Source organism: Parasteatoda tepidariorum, chromosome 4, assembly GCF_043381705.1.
Source record: "Parasteatoda tepidariorum isolate YZ-2023 chromosome 4, CAS_Ptep_4.0, whole genome shotgun sequence".
Taxonomy (NCBI): Eukaryota; Metazoa; Arthropoda; class Arachnida; order Araneae; family Theridiidae; genus Parasteatoda; species Parasteatoda tepidariorum.
This window is the reverse complement of record NC_092207.1, coordinates 4392642-4412750: the sequence shown is the minus strand read 5'-3', so window position 1 is coordinate 4412750 and position 20109 is coordinate 4392642. Positions and strand designations below refer to the sequence as shown.

General features: G+C 25.9%; 1 protein-coding gene across 1 annotated transcript in view; it reads right to left on the bottom strand.

Moving 5' to 3' along the window:
• Window positions 1-20044, bottom strand: part of LOC107448309 (nuclear distribution C, dynein complex regulator) — a 25095-nt gene extending 5051 nt beyond the window's left edge. Inside the window, exons 1-8 of the mRNA XM_016063451.3 lie at window positions 19642-20044; window positions 16554-16631; window positions 14625-14831; window positions 11456-11530; window positions 9971-10081; window positions 7648-7716; window positions 6505-6630; window positions 2479-2562 (exon numbers count right to left, since the gene is read on the bottom strand). Of these exons, the coding sequence (XP_015918937.2) occupies window positions 2479-2562; window positions 6505-6630; window positions 7648-7716; window positions 9971-10081; window positions 11456-11530; window positions 14625-14831; window positions 16554-16631; window positions 19642-19713 (822 nt within the window). The 5' untranslated portion in view covers window positions 19714-20044. The remainder of the gene's footprint in view (window positions 1-2478; window positions 2563-6504; window positions 6631-7647; window positions 7717-9970; window positions 10082-11455; window positions 11531-14624; window positions 14832-16553; window positions 16632-19641) is intronic.
• Between the last annotated feature and the right edge of the window lie 65 nt (window positions 20045-20109).

The following is a 20109-nucleotide window of genomic DNA, read 5'->3' as shown; positions in this document are numbered from 1 at the left end:
GAAACACGCGCAGATAGGTAATTTACAAATTTATTTTAAGATTAAGGCGATATATAAGATGTAAAGAAGTTTTAAGATAATTAAAAATGCTGACAACGTAATTTTATTAATATTCATAAAATATATATTCAAGAAATTGATAAATATGTTATTTGAATTCTATGCATACGCGTGTATATTATTGAAATTGTATCAGTTATTGAAAAACAAAATAAAAAAATAATCACATTAAATAAGCACAATTTGGTGTATAATCATATTCTATCAGAAGCATGCTTTTATGAAACTACACACTCCTTGAATAAAGTGTTTTTAATTCAAAATGTTTTATTCAAATTTCTTCCCTAAATTGCAAAAAAATTATTAAGAAACATTGTATTTTATAGTTTGAAAGATATAAAAATAAAAAGATTAGCAAACGATTATTGGCAAAAAAAATATGAATGAAATTTTACGCTACGCACGCGAAGTCAAGTTTCTCGAAAGTTGATCACATTTTAATATTAATCGCCCCATTTAAATATTTTTTCATTGTCGCCAAATTATTTTTTTAAAAATAATTAATTTTAATTTTTCTCAGCTCCTAATAAATAAAAACAGTTGAAAATTTAGATTTTTCAATTGAAACATATGTAGAATTAATATGGTATAAAAAAATTCATACCTTATAATTCAAAAATTTTTCTTCCTCAATTTAATTAATTAATAAAAAATAATAATTAATTATTAAAAATTATTTTTTTCAAGAAATTATCTTTGGGTAAATGAGTTTTATGAGTGGGTGTAATTTTTTTTTTTAATTGCTTAATTAGCTTTTAAAATATGACTAAAAACGCAAAAAGTGAATTTAACATTAAGGGGTCCAAACTTTGAATCGCTCTCCTGCCCAAACTATGGGGACCACATTTCCCAGATTGCGGCTACCCCCTATATTTTGAAGATTAAGAAACCAAATATGTAAAAAAAAATATATGTTTATTCAGAGAAAGTACGTTTTTGTGTCTGATTTCGTAACTTAATTAATAGTTAGCAGTAATTAATTAGCATATTTGAGGTCACCCCCAGAAACCATTAAGATTGACAATTAGTTCGTGAAAATCCGATCATTAGAACAAAAGTTATTCAGGGTGATATCTTTTTTTTTTGCGGACTGTACATATTATATGTGATATTTTAAGAGGAAACAACAATTACTGAGCTCTTGTGTGAGCTATATTGGGCAAACTATATATATTAGTTTTACTTGCTAGAAAACAGCATTCTTAAATAATGCTATAGTAAATGAAATAGTTTAGTACAGCTGAAATATCATAGTTAAATATCCTATAGATTACGCTTTGAGTAGTCACCATTTTTTAAAAGACAAAAGAAACAAAATTCCCTGTATTTTCCCAGTTTGTAAAGAAAAAATCCAAATTTCCTGCATTTTCCCTGTTATTTTAGGTGATTTTTAAATTCCCTGTATTTTCCAGGTTTTTCCCGTTCTCCCTGAATTAGCACCTTTTAAGCACTCAAAAATATTTTTAAGCACTATCTATTGCAATACAGTTAACAAAATGCGAAATGATTTTGAAAGACTTTACATAATCATGATAAAATAACTAGTTTTTGACAAAGAATTTTTTCTTGATTACATTAGCCATTAAAAAAAATGATCAACATATTTTTCGGTTCGATTTCAGAGGTTGGAAAAAGGAAGCTTGAAATTGAGAATGTCTCGCAAAATTCAGCAGAATTGCACACGAGAGTGAAATAATTTCACCGAACTCAACTCACTACACGCACATGCGGACTCGCAAGCATTTCATCAAACCTGTAAAATTATTGGCACTTTCACGCGCTATGAACCGACGGCACACTGAAATAGATTGTGGTTGAATGAAGTGTGAAAAATTTAATAGAACTATGTGAAAAGCACACTTTTGCATAATACATGACGTAAATTCACATTGTAAAGAAAAATATGAAATTTTCAAAGGGAAAATTAAGCAAAAAAAGCACCAAAGGCAAAAAAAGGCAAAAAAAGCACCCTTAAAGGCTTTTAAAACACAAAAATAAGCACCTTTAAAAAATGTTACACACCATGAAATATATATTTAAAAAAATTGGCATAAGGAAGAAAAAGTAATGGGAATGTAAAAAGTGTGACATAAATGCATAAAACCAAAAGCGCAATTAAATAGATTTTGTTAAACAAAAACAAAAAATTACATTATTAAGTTCAGTAACTGTAGGGCAAAATCAAATTTGTTAGTATTCGGTGGCCAGTAAAAGGCTTTTTAACAGAGGCTACTTTTTCAAAAATTTATATGTCTATAGTATTAAATAAACCATAGATATTATTGATGTTAAGCATTTCTCAAAATATGGTTTAACAAGGACCGATACCGCACACCCTCGGTACCAACACAGGCTGATCAAAATGGTCAATTATGCGCTCTTACTGCCACAAAAGAAATAAGAGTAAGTAATAAATACCTTAGATGGTTCAGGATTAACTTTCTTGGTGTTGATTTCAGGATCAGTTAAAACTAGTTTATTCCACCATTCCATTTTATTGATCTGAAATCATGAAAAGTAATCAATATGTCATTAAGTTTACTCAACATTTATTTCAATAGTGTTACTACATTTTAAACATTTGTATAGCTCAAGTCAAAGGATTTGGAATTGAGGGTTCAGATTAAGATATTTATTTTACTTTAAAAAAAACAAAGCCTGGGGGTAAGAGAGGGTAGTCAGGGTTGCCATTCAAATCTGGAAACAAATATTCTCTGTACATATTATACACAATATATTAAGAGGAAACACAACAATCACTGTGCTCTCATATGAACTGCATTGGGAAAACTGTACTAGTAATAATTGCTGAAAAAACTTATGGAAAAAAGGAACAGCCCAATATACTTAAAACAAATAATGCTGTAGTAAATGAACTAGTTTAATAAAGCCCCTGTGGCAGAATTTTTTTGAGCTTTCTGCGACAAAACTTTCTAACACTATCTTTCTGCAAGATACTTTTAATAATAACATACACGTTACTAATTTAAAATGACAAAAACACTGTGTTTCCAAAAAAAAAATATAATTTTTTTAAAATTGAACAAGTAATAATTTTTTATTCCAATATTATGGGTGATATTCTCGCATTTTTTTAGGGGGGTGGGGGCGTCGCACAAATTATTTCCTTCTTCGCATCTTGTAAATAATCATCACAATTTAAAAAAAATAAGAATCATGTAATCTGTTATCAGAAAAAAGGTTGACGAAGAAATCACACGAATTGGACTCCTCAAAGAGGGGTTACTCAAATGCATAATAACTAATTGTAATATCGCATAAAAAATATTTGATTTAAAAACTATTAACAAATCAATAGCTGCCAAAAATTAGATATAATCATTGCCTCAAAAAGTAAATACTCAAATGCACAATTAGAATTTTCCATATAGTGCAGTGTTTTCACTACAGCGCGAGAATCTCGCATATTTTTTTCTTTTCTCGCATTAAAAAATAATTACCGCGAGAAATTTGCGCATTTTATAAACCAATTTCAAAATTAGCGAATTTCTCGCATTTTGAAAAAAATTTCTCATTGCGTTGCNAGTTGAGGTTAAACATTAAAGAAAATTTCGATTGCTTTTATTAGCGCTAAAAGTCTGCATTAAGTTTATAAGCTTATCTAGAACTTTATTTAACTAAAACTGCAGACTCAGAAATGATTTTGGTTATAAAATGAAACAAAAGTTGATTTAAATTGAATACAAAATTAAAATTATTTTCCTTAAAAAAAAACTTATTTAACGTGTAATATACGTAGAAATTTGAAATCGTGTATTAATTGAAATCAATCAGCTGTTATCTTTACTTATTATTACGATTTATGATTATTATGAAAGTAATAGCAAAAGAAAGTATACAATTAGTTTAAGTACCATTCCTGTTAGAAATATTTTACTTTATCGTAGATAATACCTAAATAATGAGTTAAAAATTAAATCCTTAATTTTTTTCAAAAAAACATTTTATTTGAACTGTACAGAGTACTTTTTATTAAAATTTTATGCAATCATGCTTTGAATGGAACATTTTATTGAAGCGAATACACTAACTAATCAAAATTATTTCACAGATATAATATATACTTTTTCTAAACATTAAATTCCATTTGATGTTTAAAACTATCGAATAAAATAACATGAAAACCTATTAAAATAAAATACAGTAGAGAACCGATTATCCGGAACGATCGGGACTATCGCTATTCCGGATAACTGATTTTTCCGGTTTTCTGAATAGCTACAAAAAGCCCTTTTTTTAGTGTTAAACCCAACTAATAAAATAAAAAAAAATATTTGGAAATAATCTTGAAAATAAGAAAAAACGATGAAGTAATACACTAATGATTATTTCTGAAATGATGGTAAGGTAAAAATCTTTCAAAAAAGAAAGAAAAATCCTAAAATCTTATGATGAAAAAAAATTTTTTTTTTAAAAATTGCGGGAAAATTTATCGAATTTCGTTCCGGTTTTTTGGTTTTCCGGTTTTCTGATTTCCGGATAACGGGTTCTGTACTGTATTTTAAATGTTTCCAAGTGCTTACCATATTTCACTACCAGGTCTGAAGAAAATTTTCAAAGCTATACAGACCTGAATCTACAGCCAAAACAAGCTTAAAGCATACTATACTTTTTTCTCAAAAATTGTAATAAAAAAAAAATTCTTGCAAAAATATGTTTTACTAACTTGTTTGTTTAAAAGATAAGTTTTTCTATCTAACAGATTAATTGAAATAAATAAAAACAGAAGGGAAAAAGTTATGTTCACACATTACATAACATACTTTTTTAAAATATACAATTTTAAATCATTTTACATATTTACACTTTTTTATCACATTACATAATATAAAAGTTCATTTCAACATAAATCTTAACAATAAAAAAAATATTTCATTGAGTAAAATAAATGTAAGTCAAATATTTAAGTTTAAAGAAAGTTTATAGGATTTAAAATGATTTAAATTAAAAAAAAAAATTTTGCAGAGCAAAATAAGATTAAATATTTAGTATAGAATATACTTCAATTTTAAAATTTTTATTTTAAATAAATTATAAGAGGTTTGACAAATCTTAAATAGATATACATACGTTTTTAAAAAAAGCTCGTTTTAAGCTACAAAAAATTTGAAACAAAATCGGATTTCTTGAGTTGTAATAATATTATGTTGTGCAATTTTCAACACCACAAGGAAATTTGTAGTTGCAACTGCCAAAATAATGATTGGAAAACCTGTTAGATTTATATTAAAATTGGAACAAATGTCAAAAAATAATTATCTAAATATGTGATTCAAAACTTGCGAATATATTAATATTAAAAATATGAGGAATTTGGAAAAAATGTGGATAAGCATAGCAACAAATCAATAAAAAAAGAACAAAATTGAAAACCTCTTATTTTTATGTTAAAATCTACATAAATCAAGTCAAAAAATGATTATTTTATTACACTATTCAAAACTTGTGAGTCATAATAACAAAGCATATCAAAAATACCAGAAATTTTTTAAATAAAAAACTATCAAAACATTATTTGCATTTAAACTAAGATCAACAAAAATAAGGCATGTAGAAAAGTGATGCGAGATTCAAAATTTAAGCGTCATAATAACAGCGTAGTAAAAATACCGGGGCTTTTAAAACCATGTAGAGACGTTTAGGAATAACTACCAAAATAACAATGGAAAAATAATTTGGACTTGCAATAAAATCAACACAAGTAAAGCACAGAGATTTAATACTTGTGACCCGTAATAATTTTATGCTAAAAATATTGAAGTTTAAAAAACCACGAGGTAGCAATGATCCAAAAAAATTTATCAAAAGCCATTCGGATTTGCGACGAAATTTGAGCAAGTAAAGTACACCTAAATGTGCTTATTTAAATTACTACAATCCTATTTCAATACAATAGGTATGAAATATATTAAAGGAAGGAGAGGAATGTGTTTCAGGTACATGTACATGCATCAATGCGTGTACATGCATATTTACATCTCGTAATAGCCTGTGTCAGGCAAGGCTGGTTATCGTGAAGAAGGCTGATGGCAATATGGTTAAAATTTCACACTAATCACCTTCACTTCTCAGATAGGTTCGTATCTAAACATTCTGAAGTAGTGTGGTCTTCAAATTGTCTCCACATGTAGAATATCAGCCCTTGACAATGATAACTCAATGCTTTAACAACTATGAAAGAAGGCTACAAGGATTAATTATGAAGATGATAATTAAAAAATAACTATCTTCAGCAATGAAAGATTTCATGGCTACAAGCTTTTAAATCATCATTCACTTAAGCTTAAAAAATTATAAATTGTAATGATAGTGACTTCCTGTCAATAAATAAGATTGCAAGTTAAACAAAGTCACTAAGTTTTAAAATACTTAAATTAAAAATTGTTGTTTTGAAGATAAAATCTAAGAGAGAATAGAACTCACTTTTTCTAAGGTAATTGCAATAGTCTTACTATCTTCCATAATCCAGCAACACTCTTCTACTTTTATGTTATTAAATAACTCCCCATCGATTATAGGAGGATGACCTTTAAGTCCAACTTTTAGGTGCTAGAATGGTAAGGATGTAAATACACTCAATGTGAATTTAAGCAAATGTTATAGAATTAAGATATTCCTTTCCATTTTATTCCCTTTTAACAGGGGAAAAAATTTAAAAAAACATTGAAAATCTTGTATGATTCATAAAAATATATTGTTAATTCAATTTTTAATACAATTTCATTATATTTCTTATTTTTGTATGAGTCACATATCCAATTTCACATTTAGCCTTTTTTTATGCTAATTATATATTATATCCTTATACTAATTATATTAACTCATAATTTTTTTAAAGAAATTCAATAATACTTTTTCCACAATGTTATGATTTATAAAAGATGAGATTGTTTAATACTTATTGGTGGAAAACATAAAAGAAATAATAAATAATTATAAAATCTAGCTTATTTTTAAAAAAAATTTGAATATTGCTTATTCAAAATATATATAAATAACTTTGTTAGAAATTTTAACAAAATTTGAAGTAATAAAATTTATTTTGTCTGAAATTACTGTAGTAATATTAGCACACATTGTAAAACACAGTACCAGACAGGTAACAAGTTTAGTCAATATGACGGGCATGCTGTTAATTCATGTTAAATATTAAGTAGCAGTTGTAAACATGTAACAGTGTATATAATTTTTAAATGCATCAAAATATAATCTATTTTATTTCATATTTATCTGAATAAAATTGGTAAAAGCTTATTAACACTAGATCTAAGCAAAGAAACGCCTTAAAAGTAATATTTGTAACAATCTAGATATTAGTCCAAGCTATTTCTGAACTTACAGATGCAGTTTTTTCTTTTTAACGCTGCGAAAGAAATTAACCAATTTGTATTTAACAAAGAAAATAAAACTGCTGAAAACCTAACAGTACAAATTGAATTATAATCATTTTGAGAGATAACATAATCTTGCTAATATGTTAATTAAAAACAAGATATTCACAGATTGTGATTCTTTAAGAAAAATGATAATGAAAAAGATTTTAAATGAATGGAGGAAAGTCATTACTTTTTTTGCAATATCAACAACTACATCTCTTGCTTTAATCTTGAAGTTGGCAGGTACAGGAACTTTCAACTAAAAACAGTTAAAACATATTATAAATAAAATATTTTAAAGACAGTTATTATAAACAATATCCTTTAAAGATGGAGAAATAATACAAAACATTTTCACTGTGAGAAAATGACATAGCAACAGCACTTTTTTCGTTTTACACCATGGAAATGACCTATAGAGCAGAATTATTCACTTGTAACAAAACAATGCATGCTTTGCACATTAAAGAGTTAGTTTAAGGTAAATAAAGCAAAAATCAAATTTTTTTTTCAGATAGTCTAAGCATTAAAAGTAATATAATAATACAAGCATATAAAGTATTAATTGTAATAATAATGCATTATTCGCATTTATAAAACAATTTGTCATAATAAATCGAGGATAACAAAAATTGTGCAACTAAGTGGATTAAAAAAAATTTCTAATACATCAATACTTTTGAGGCAGAAGTTTCAAGTTCCTTAACTCCTCAAGTTTCTTCTGATTATTTTTTTTTAATGATTAAATTAAGCTAAACTATATTCCTACTTTCTTTTAGAAAAAAAAAATCACCATATTTAAATTGTTTTTGTATTCAAAATTAATATTTCCATTTCACTTTTTTTTAAAATCTTTTATTAGTAAAGTATAGGGATATATTTTTCGTTTTACTTCTCTTTCGTCTTCTGTTCTCTGATATGCATGTGCAATGCATTTCCCCCACCCCTTCGTAAACAAAAGAGAAAACGAAATCAGCATATCACTCCTGTATGCCCGGTGGCAGAATCGAGGCAACACAGCGACATTGTCGCAGAACGTTACAGAGTTCTTGCAGAATCATTATTCATTTGGGAAGTAAAAAACTAAAGTTTTTCTTTTCTGCAGTAATTTTCGAAGGATTTTTTCTTTTCTTCAAAATTATTTTCAAAAGATACTTTTCTCGTTATCAGAGTGGGCAAAAAATGCTTGTGATTTTTCTGTTCTTAATTTGAGAATAATGAAAAATAAAGAGTAATAAAGTAAAAAAGTTCTGGTTTTCTTTTCTGCAGAAATTTTTGCTCTATTTTTTTATGCAATTAGTATTATTGATTTCCACATAGCTCAAAATCAAATATTTTTAATACTTTATTATTTATTACAACAACTGAATCTCAAAATGAAAACACGCATTTAGTAATCTATTTCTGAACAGTCCGATTCGCGTAATTTTGCCGTCAATCTTTTTTTCCCCGGTAGTTACTGCTACGGATTTCCCGATTTTTTTTAATGCGATGATGATTTACAAAAGACGAAAAAAATGATTAGTGTCTTTTCCTCCTACAAAATACAAAAATTTTGACATAATATTAAAATAAAAAAAATATTACATATTCAATTAAAAAAGTTTTTTTTTCTTTGATGCTTCTGTTACTTTAAATTAGTAACATGTATATTTGTTACTTTTAAGAGTATCTTGTAGAAAGATATTAGTACTAGAGGGGTGTGTCGCAGAAAGCCTGAAAAAATTTTGCCACAGGGCCTGTAAGTATGATTGACAACAACTTACCAGAAAACCACTGACTGTTTCGGACACACAGAAGAAAATGAAACATTTCTTCTGTGAACATGAAAATGGGGAGAAAAATATCACCCCATATCTCCCTTTACTCAACTTTAAGGATAAGTAAAATTTCCACTCCTCCCTCAATCATTCTAGTACAAAATGGAGTTAAAACCGAGATAACTTTTCCCGGTTTTCTCGAAACCGAATAAATGGTTTTTTAATGCATATATATAGCACAATAAATACAAAAAGAAGAAAACCAAAAAGTTTTATTTACTCCACATAAGCTGCAAGTATATAGAACTCATAAAATAAGTTAAAAATGTAGAGAAAACGTGGAAAAAATTAGAGAATAATGAAAAAAAAATATTTTTAAAAAATTAATAAAAATCCAGAGAAAAAAATATTTAATCACTTCATCAGCTCACACGATTATCTTTGCAGAAAGGAGTGCTTTCTAATATTGTATTAACATAGCCAAAGCAAAATATATCAATACAATAGTGTGAGGAGCACTCAATATATACAAATTAAAAATATATTATATCCCCCCCCAGGATCTTTACTATATGTTTTTTCAAACATAAATAATAATCTTATTTTTTTTTTCATTATTCTGTAATTTTTTTCTATGCTTTCTCTACATTTTGAACCTCTACTTCAAATACCAAGACACAAGTACTACATAGTATACAAGTTTCTACCTCTTCTTTAAATGCCAACACAAGTACAGAAAACAAAATTACACACCTCTACTTCAGAGAGAGTCTGTACCCATCTATAATTCGGTAAATCACACCCATTTCCAGCATTAGGTTTGACTTTTCCTTTGTCTGCTTCATCCTCTTCATCATCTGAGGCCTTAATAAAAAGAATTTAAAAAAAAGTCAGTGAAAAACATTGTAGTACTAAAGGTAAAAATACATTAAAACATCACTATTAAAAACAATATGATTTCATTGTAACTGATTGGAAGTGGGACATAATTATTTATAAGTTTACTTTTATCTCTAATCACATTTATTATTCTACCAGAAAAAATATTAATATAATATGTAAGAGATGCCAAGTATAAATTGTAGTTCTATTATTTTGAAATAAAATATACAAGAATCTAGAACTAACATTTTACAAAAATAGTACATAAAATTTTCAAATATTAAAATTCAAATTGCTAAGTTTTTTTGTACCATTTGAAAAGAAATTTGCACAGATTATGCCATTCCATTTTTTTTTAAAAATCAAATTGACTGCATAAGGTACTTTATGTTATGTCTACACAACAGTGTAATATACACTTTTATAACTAGTGTGAATTAATCTATATTTAACTAGTGTTATGATCATCGATCACAAATACTTGGATGTGAATTTAGGATGGCTTGTCATTTTTTATGTAGAGGGAATTTTAGATGCTCCAGATTTAATGTACAATAATATTGAAGAAACTGTTTTAAATAATTTCTTTGAAACTTAAATATTCAGTTACTATATAGGAATGAACAGTTAAGTTGGGGGTTAATAGGAGGTTTAAATTACAAAGCAACAATGGATTCACAAACACAATTTTATTTATCAGCGGTTTTAATGGTTGCTATAATGGGAATAGTACTGAAAAGCATAAACCAAATTTAAGAAAAGCAAATATATATATATATATATATATATTTTTTTTACTCAAAGTCTCTTTAATGATAAATTACATAATCATTAGTTATTCCTGCCATCATACATCATCATAGTTATTTCCTGCCTCATGATTTTAATCAATCTTTGATGAAAGTATTATAAATTCTGATTTCAGTTAATAATTTTTAAAAAAAATATTTATAAAAATTACAGTAATTGGTATACTTATAGTGGTGCATAAAAGCTTTATAATCTCCATAGTTCTTACAATAAAAAAAAATGAATGATTCATGGTCAATTGGTATCAAACTATTCACGAGAACGAGAATACATTTGTCTTTTTAGTGCAAAATTTTAAATGTTAAAAATTAAATCTGACCATTCCAATAAAATGTAAATAGAACAAATGATTAATTTAAAAAATTATATATAAACAATTTTATAACAAATACAATTCTAAATACTATCGGAAATTCGTTTACAATTTAAAAGTTTTATTTTATTACCAAATTTTTAAAAACCTAAAAACCCAAAAATGCTATTAGCCAACCAACAGTACCTAGAATATTCTTAACTAAAAATTGGTTAAAATAATTAAAAGCTTACCTTATTGTCAGAGGAATTTTCTTTTTCACCATTTTCTACAACTTCAGAATTCTTAGCAAGAGCTTTTGCTTTTTTCTTAAAAAATAAATTAATTAATTAATTAAACACTCACAGACTCATAATTTTTTTAGTCATAAATAATACTAGTCAGAATTCAGAAAACAAGTTCACTAAAGAATAATAAATATTTCTCTTTAAAGAAAATGACAATTACAATAAAAACAAATGCATTGCCTTTTATTTTTTTAATTTCACATGATCTCAATATAAACCTAACAGTAGCTTTTTCCTAATTGCTACTTATCCAAAAATTAGAATTAATGAATTTTTTTAACCACAACAAGAAGATTTTTATAACGCTATATAATTTAATTTTTCCCATTTGTTGAAAATTTAAGTATAAAATTTTTAACTTAAACTCGCAATATAATTGTCTTAAACAACTAAAATGTACACGTTGAACATAATTTTTTTTTTTTTTAACAAAACAACGATCTAAGACAGAAGTTACCAACCCGTAGTTGTTGCTAGGGCTGGAAAAAAAACCACCTCAAAAAAAAAAAGCGAAACCCATAAAAGTTTTATTGGGATTTAATTTTTTTGGTATATAATATCATTAGTATATAATTTTATGTAAATCTTTAACAGCATAAGGTGTTAATATTGGAAGTTAAATACATATATTTTTTTTAAAAAGCTTAACAAACAAATTATTATTGTTTTTTCATTTATATGAGATATAGCCAAAAATGTTTTAAATTTCAATCAATTTTATTTAAATTATGTCCTATAAATATTTTAAAATATAGTTTGGTGATAACTAAAAGACAGTCCTATTAGAAAAAACACCCAATATTCTTTTTAACCCAATAGCTTCCCAACCCCCCCCCCCTCTTCAGTATATACAATTTAGGTTTGACCACTATCAGCAAACAAAAAATTATAAGGCATTTAATTGTTATTTATCAACCACACAAAACTTTTAATTTGAAAAGTAACACAGAACCAGAACTTAAACCAAACAGACAATGTGAATTTGAACTCCAATGTGAATATTAACTACTCCATATGAAAAAATTATTTAAAAGAGGTGTGATCAAGCCCGTACACCTTTCCATTTTTTAGCTAGTAAACTGAATTTTAAAAAGATTTTCCCAATACATGAGGAAAGAGGCAGAGGATGGGGTATATAAGAAAAATACTGAATGGCTAATTCTAGTTCTATGTTTCAGAATAAAAGATCAAATGTGTATCCGCACTTATTATTTAATAAAAATGTGTGGTGGAGAATACAAAAGAATTTGTTCATTTTATGTTTTAGTTAGCTGGATGCCCAGCAAGCTCAGCAGCTGTCGAATGCAGATTTTCTACGTGTGGACTTGTTTAGTCCAAACTGCGAAATAGTTTGGGTCCCAAAAAAGCTTGTTGAAGTTTATAGACATTTCATGAGTGAAACAGAACCAGAAGAGACTATTATGTAACTTTTAACTAAACATGGCATACATTTTATTTTCACTTTGCCGATAGATCATTAATTAAATTACAGAATTTTCTTATAAAATTAATATTCTGTGATACCATTGAGATTAAAATATTTTGGTAAAATACAAAGAGGGCTCCATTTCTGGTACATTAAAATATGTATGCTCTTTAAAATATAATATATTTCCACAAAATGAAAATTTCAAAAATGTATTAAAAATTTTTGCTTAACTTTTTAGCATGTAATCAAGATTATTTGCTTAAAAATGGCAAATGAATTTGAGAAATTTTTTTTAAAAATGTACGAAGTTATAATAATTGTAGTAATAACAGGAAGAAAGAAAAAAAGGTTAGTAAATCAACTTCTTTTTTCTCATTTCTTAACAAAACCTACTTAAATATGAGCTTTGTTGCTTTTTACAAATTATTTAAATGTAAGTGCTAATGCATTTAAAATATATGATGCCATATTACTATATAATAACTAATAATCATAAAATAATGTCATAACGAAATATTAAAATACAAAACTTTTAAATTTCAAAGTGGTGTATTTTGAACGTTACCTCATAGGGGTCAATGGAGTGCAAAAGTTTAAAATAATTGAGCAAATATTCAAAACAATACAATTCTTAAAAATATTAATTACAATATATCAAAAAAAATTCAATCAAAATACATAAAATATATCAACAAAAATTTCCATTTCATAATTTAAAAAATTTAAGACAAATAAAGCTATGTCTCAATTTTCTTCTTTTTTTAGATAATCAGTTTTATTTTACAATGTTAATATTTTAATTTTCTAAATCAAACTATAGTTGGAACTCAAAACAGAATGCATTCTTAGCTATCATAACACTTAGAAGTAGATAATTTTAACTTTATCTCAATAATATAATAGTCATAATTTTGCTCTTGAGTTTTATACTGGCATTCATATGTTTACAAACAATGTTATTGTCATATAAAAATGTTTCTTGTTATTATTGTTTGAAATCTGACAAACTAAATATATAATAACACAACCAAACACATTAAAAGTTTTTAGAAAATAAAGTATCTATAGTAATTACTATCTCGTTAAATATATTGCAGAAAGAGACAGTGATTACAATAACAGTAATTAAAGATACATAACAGTACTTAAGAGATGAAAAATTATTTTAATTTCTTTAATTAAACTATCCATATTTTATAATTATTATTACATTTTGTACAAATTAATTTTTTTTACCAGCCTGAAATTTCTGAGAAGAAAATTAGAAGAACATTAATTACATTCAATAAAGTTACACACAGATTTTTAAAGTTTAATTAAGCTTGACCCAAAGTATGAAATAAAAATGAATAAAGGTAATGAAATAAAAATTTACTGTTCTGTAGAGAAGAGTGTTCTTTGTAACCTGGAAGTTATATATCTTTTTAGAAATATAATTTAAATACAAAATGTGTCTGATCCAAATATTTTCTACTCTTTGTGAGTATTTTAGGCAAAACATGTCATTAAATAATAAAAATTTATATTTTATTGAGAAATATTGCTTAAGGACAAAAAAGTTACTGTTTGGAGAAAAATTGAATGAGGGGAAAAAAAAAAAACATTTTGTTTATTGAATTTAAAGACTACTTTTGTAAGGATGATATTGAGATAGAAATTATAAACAAATAAATCATTTATAAATACTTCATCCATTTCTTTTTGTAGTTTTTCTGCTTCTTCGTCTGTTAACTCTGTCACTCGATTGTCATCCACTTGCATTTTTTCTTCCTCTTCCTTTTTGCGAGTGAGGCGCTCTTTCCTTTTCCTTTCGGCTTCTTCTTTCTCTGCTTCTTTTTTCCTAGATTCCTCTAAAGCCATACTTTCAAATTTTGAAAATTTTTCTAAAAGCATCTAGTAGAGAAAAAAAAACTTTACTTTTACACAGGTACTAGTAACAGTTTCCAGATAAAATTGTTGAAACCATTAAAATTATCATATTACTTATTATTATCCACATCTAAAGAAATTCAATAAATTAAAACAGTTATTTGTAGTTCACTCAGGCAGGTTATTTTTGAAGATTGTGAAAAATTCCAAATTAAAATTAGACAAAGCCTATCATTTTTTTAAAGGGTTGATTTATATAATTTTTTACAGGGTTGATTAAAGGGATAGAGGAAATTTGCAAAACTTTTAATTAAAAAAAAAATAGAAGTGATATTTTGAATAAATTATCAATAGTAATACTCAATTTCTTCTTTTAAAACTAATGGAATGATTTAATTTTATTTCTAAAATAATAATCATGAAAAATATATAAAATATTCTTAATGTTTATTTAATTACTTTTAAATTATAATAAATGACCATGTATTAACATATTTTTAAAACAATAATTAATTTATATTTAAGAATTATTAATTAATTAATAGTTATTAATGTCTTAAATTTAAAATACTAGTCACAGTATTTAAAAAAAAAATTTTGAAATATTTTTAAATTTAAACAATTACACGCTAAAACTATTTGAAATCTTGAGTGAATGAAAATAAATAAATAAAAGAAAGAAGATTGGTCAAATTTAAAACAATTGACAAGTTAATTATAATTTCATTATCAATATGGTCAAAGTAAAAATTTGTTAAACAAAATTTGATATAACACATTTTGAATAAAGTTGATATGAAATTTAGAACATATTTAAGAAACTTCTAAGAGTTAACATTAACTTTAATAAGCAGAAATTGATTTTTGAGCTATAAGATTCTTTTAGCCAAAATTCAATCTTGAAAATTAAACTTTATGAACTAATATAAAGACATACATATTGAAATGAAATGGTCATTTTTAAAAATCATATTTTTTAATTTACTTAGTTAAAGGGTTGTGCCACTATGCACGCCCAAATTGACTGCGTCATCTACATACATGTAAACTCTTTTTACATAATAATTTGTGTTTTTTATTCCACTGCACCAGCTGGTAATGAATGCTACACGTGGGGTCCTGTCTAAAGTAAGAACTCCTCAAGCCATTCACCTGGCTCCAAATAGGGTTGTGGGGGTTGTTGAGAAATAGTAGTTTAGGACAGGTTTTGGTTTGGTGAAAAAAAAGAGAATATTTTTTTCTATTGTGTTTGCCTTATGGTAAAGAAAAGCTCCCTGAAATGCATTATTCTTATTTCAGCAGACAACCTCAGACTTTGTGATGGGGGTTCTTACCGTAGACCGATACATTTATCTACTACTTAAATTGTGTTTGCATAAAATCTGCTCTAATTACTTTGATGCTCAGCCAACAACAAACCAAACAGTTAGCATTTAACTAGCCCAATACTAATTATTTGGCGTGTCTAAATATTATGTGCATAGAATATTTAGTCAAATTTGATATACTTACAATATTTAATCCAATATTAATAATATATATATAATATTTTATTTATCTTGAATATAAAATAAAAATACAATAATTTCAACCAGTTTCCTATACTGTTATCTTAATTAAAACTATTAATAAATATAATATAGAACTTTGAATTAATAATCAAGTTAATATCAAAAGCTATATTAAGGAAAAAAGTAAAAAGATTTTATAAGTAAAATGAATAACTTATTCACCAAATAAACTTACTTTTCTACAAGCACCTGGTGCACCACCAGTGAAGAAATCTGTTTTTCGGAGTAAAAAACTGAAAATGGTTTCCAATAACTGCAATTGAGAAATAATAGAATTATTTATTGAAAAATTAAATCATTTGATTTGATGAATTTCAAATATGAACCGTACGTTAAAAAAAAAAATATTTTAGTGATTTAAAGCTAGAATAACTAAACTACTAAAATGTTAGATCTTACAAAATTAATAATTATTATTTATTAAATATCTTAACATATTATTGAAAAAATGCAATCTTGATTTATAAAATAGGGGTCTGTATAAGTATTATTTATAAGCCATATCAGGGGTCTGTCCAAGCCAAATTTACTACAGTTTAGCGGTACCTTCACAAATTCAAGTTTAGAAAAAACAGTAGTTGCACAAAATACTTTTTCTTAAAATTTTATTTTTGTGTCTAGTAAGAGACAATAAATCCATATTTTTACAATATTTTTGTGTTGATTTTTTGAAATTGATAATTTATGAAAATTAAAAACAAGATGATTTTTAATTTTCAGAAATTATGTCAAAATTTTCACAAAATAGGTGCCTCTCAGAAAAACCTAGACAGACCCCTGCATATTGGTACTTACTTGCTTGCGCTAACTGAAGACCCCCGCCTCTTCAACTTGGAAGAAATTGAAAATAAAATAAAATGGCTTGCCTAGGGCGAATAAATATGAGTACTAAGCAGGGTTGGGTTTTTGACATCAAAAAGTGGTTTTTGACATGACAAGGGTATAATACTGGTTTAAACCGTCAAAAACCCGTCAAAAATGTCAAAAACTGAAGTTTGCCAAGAAAATATATAAACTTCAAAACTACCAACAGTTGCCATGCATTATATTGAAATTTAATTATACTATAGGTAATCAGCAGGTTTTAAAATTTTTTTAATTAAAATTAAGGTAAAATAACAGATTTAAAATCTCAGAAATTTATATTCAAATGCATGTGCAGAAAAATTTTGCACAAAAATTGTTTAAATATTTATATTTAAAATTTTTTTTCTTTCTTTTTGATACTTAAGAAAATTAAAAGTTTATTACTATGCATTTTTGACATATAAGGAACATATAACTAATATTTATAAGGAACTTACAAGTTATGTTGTATAAATACAAACTTGATACAAGTGTATGAAAAAAAATTTTAATGTTATACCGAATATCTTTATTATCCAGTATGTTAATTTGAATTTAAAAGTAGTTATATTTGTGAATAATGATAAATATAATTCATATTGTTTATTATATTTATTTATAATTATTACACTTATCATTTTAAAACAATTTTTATCTCTTAATTTTTTTTTCTCCACTTGTATTAAGAATACAAATAATGCATATCTTGAAAGCAAGAAGTAATTATTCAACAGCTGAATATTTAGATATTCAACAAAACTATATAGTATTCAGCAAAATGAAATTCACAAGTATTTGGATAAACTAAATTTTCAGCATAGTAAATGAATAGGCTGAATATACTGTAAATCGACACTAACTACTCTGTGTATTTAACAGAAAGCACTTAAATTTGTATTGTCTTATGTTAAAAAGATTATTAAGAAGATTTAAAAGAATATTAAAAAGATTTTTCTTTAAAAGAAGATGTCTAATGTACAAAACTGCTAATGTTTATCTTTAAAAATGTCTAATTTTTAGTATAATCTATACTATACACTAAATTTGGTTATAAATAAATTTCTTAATAATATCACTGCAGATTTTCAATAACACATGAAAATGAATACATAATATTACAAAAGATGTGAGTTTTCAAAAGTACAAGATTTTGGTTACTATTCAAAATATAGGAGTTTCTTCAAAATTTTAAATTTATTTTTTCTAGAACATATTTAGAAACACTATCCTTTAAAAAATATATAAATTTTATGTATTAATTAAATTTCACATATGAATATAGGTTTTTGACATTTTCGACAATGAGGTTTTTGACGTGACGGTTTAAACCATGGTTTAAACTTGTCAAAAACTGTCATATGTCAAAAACCTGCCAACCCTGGTACTAAGATATCTTTTTTTTTCCTTCTTTTGTTTAAATTTTCACGAGTACCATTGCCTCGAAGTTGCCAAAACTTAACAATTATTTAGCATGCGTAATAAATTCATTAATCTTTCTCTAGCCCTAGTTCGCACTAACTGAAATCACCAAGAATAACATTGTACAAAAAATCATACACAAAAGAAGCAACTTTCCTCATACAAATGAAAATTATCTTTTGTCTTGCAGGGTGCGTAGCCAGATTTTTCAACGAAAAATAAGCACCTTTAAAGCAACTGAAGAAATATTTTTAATCACTTTCCAAAAAAAAAAAACATAATTAGGGTCTGCGTAGTAATAAAAAAAATTTCTATCGTTTCAAGTTCTTTATTTATGAACATAAAATCAATAAAATTAAAAACCATTTTCACAAACTTCACATAATCATGATGAAATAAAATAATTCAGAAAAAATTGGGAAAATCATGATTTTTTTGTAATTTAGAACGACAATCAAGGAAAAATCTATTTTTAAAAGATAGAAAATTATGCACTTTTTACAAACCCCAAATTAAAAAAAAAAGCACCTTTAGGAGTTTTAAAAAATGTAAACCAAAACTAAGCACTTTTTAAAAACGCATAACATAACAATAAAACATTAAAAAAAAATAAAGCATCAATAATACATTTTATTAAAATGGGATTTGAAAAAGGGTTAGTTTTTTGTGAAAGGCCTCAATGATGCAGATAAAAATTTTGTGAATTGTTCTAATAAATTGGTTATTGCAGTTGACCAGATCTTACACTGGAATGTTAATTTCATTTTACAGATTGCTCCAACATGAAATGGGTTTTAATAATTTTATCAGTATTGTAATAACATCAAATATTATATGCCGCCTGAAAAGGATAATCTTCAAAACGCAAAATTGATGTCGATATAAGTTTGCTTACGGAAATCATGCTTAATTAATCTATATAGTAATTTGATAAAAAAGCTTTTAGTTAATAATAAGTTTATCTTTTAGAGAATAATTAATTTTCTTGAGTTTCTTACTTGAGGCACACCACCTTCATGCTGTTGTGCCATAGCCAGCAAAATGCCGTCAAACTTATCTTCATCACTCATGATAAATAGTTTATGTGCAACTTTTGGTTATAAAAACACAATCTTTAAATTCAGCTAGCCTACTTACGTTCTGTTTACTAGATGTATTTATTATATTAAATTCAAAATAAACATAAATATCGAAAATCTCCAATAATAACAGATCGAAATTTCAAGATTCTGCTAGTGGAAAGTTACGCTGCTGCCAACAAAAAAACCTCATAAAATTAAGAATACTTTAGAAGAAAAGGGCAGAATGAGAAGAAAAATCAATTCTGCTATCAATGCATAGATTAATTTTAAAAATTGAGTTTTGTAGTTTCAAATCAAATCTTGGTAATTTCACTATTTTAATGGAAAATGTAATTTAAAGAAATACATTACTTTTACTATACATTCATCGATAGAATCGTAATT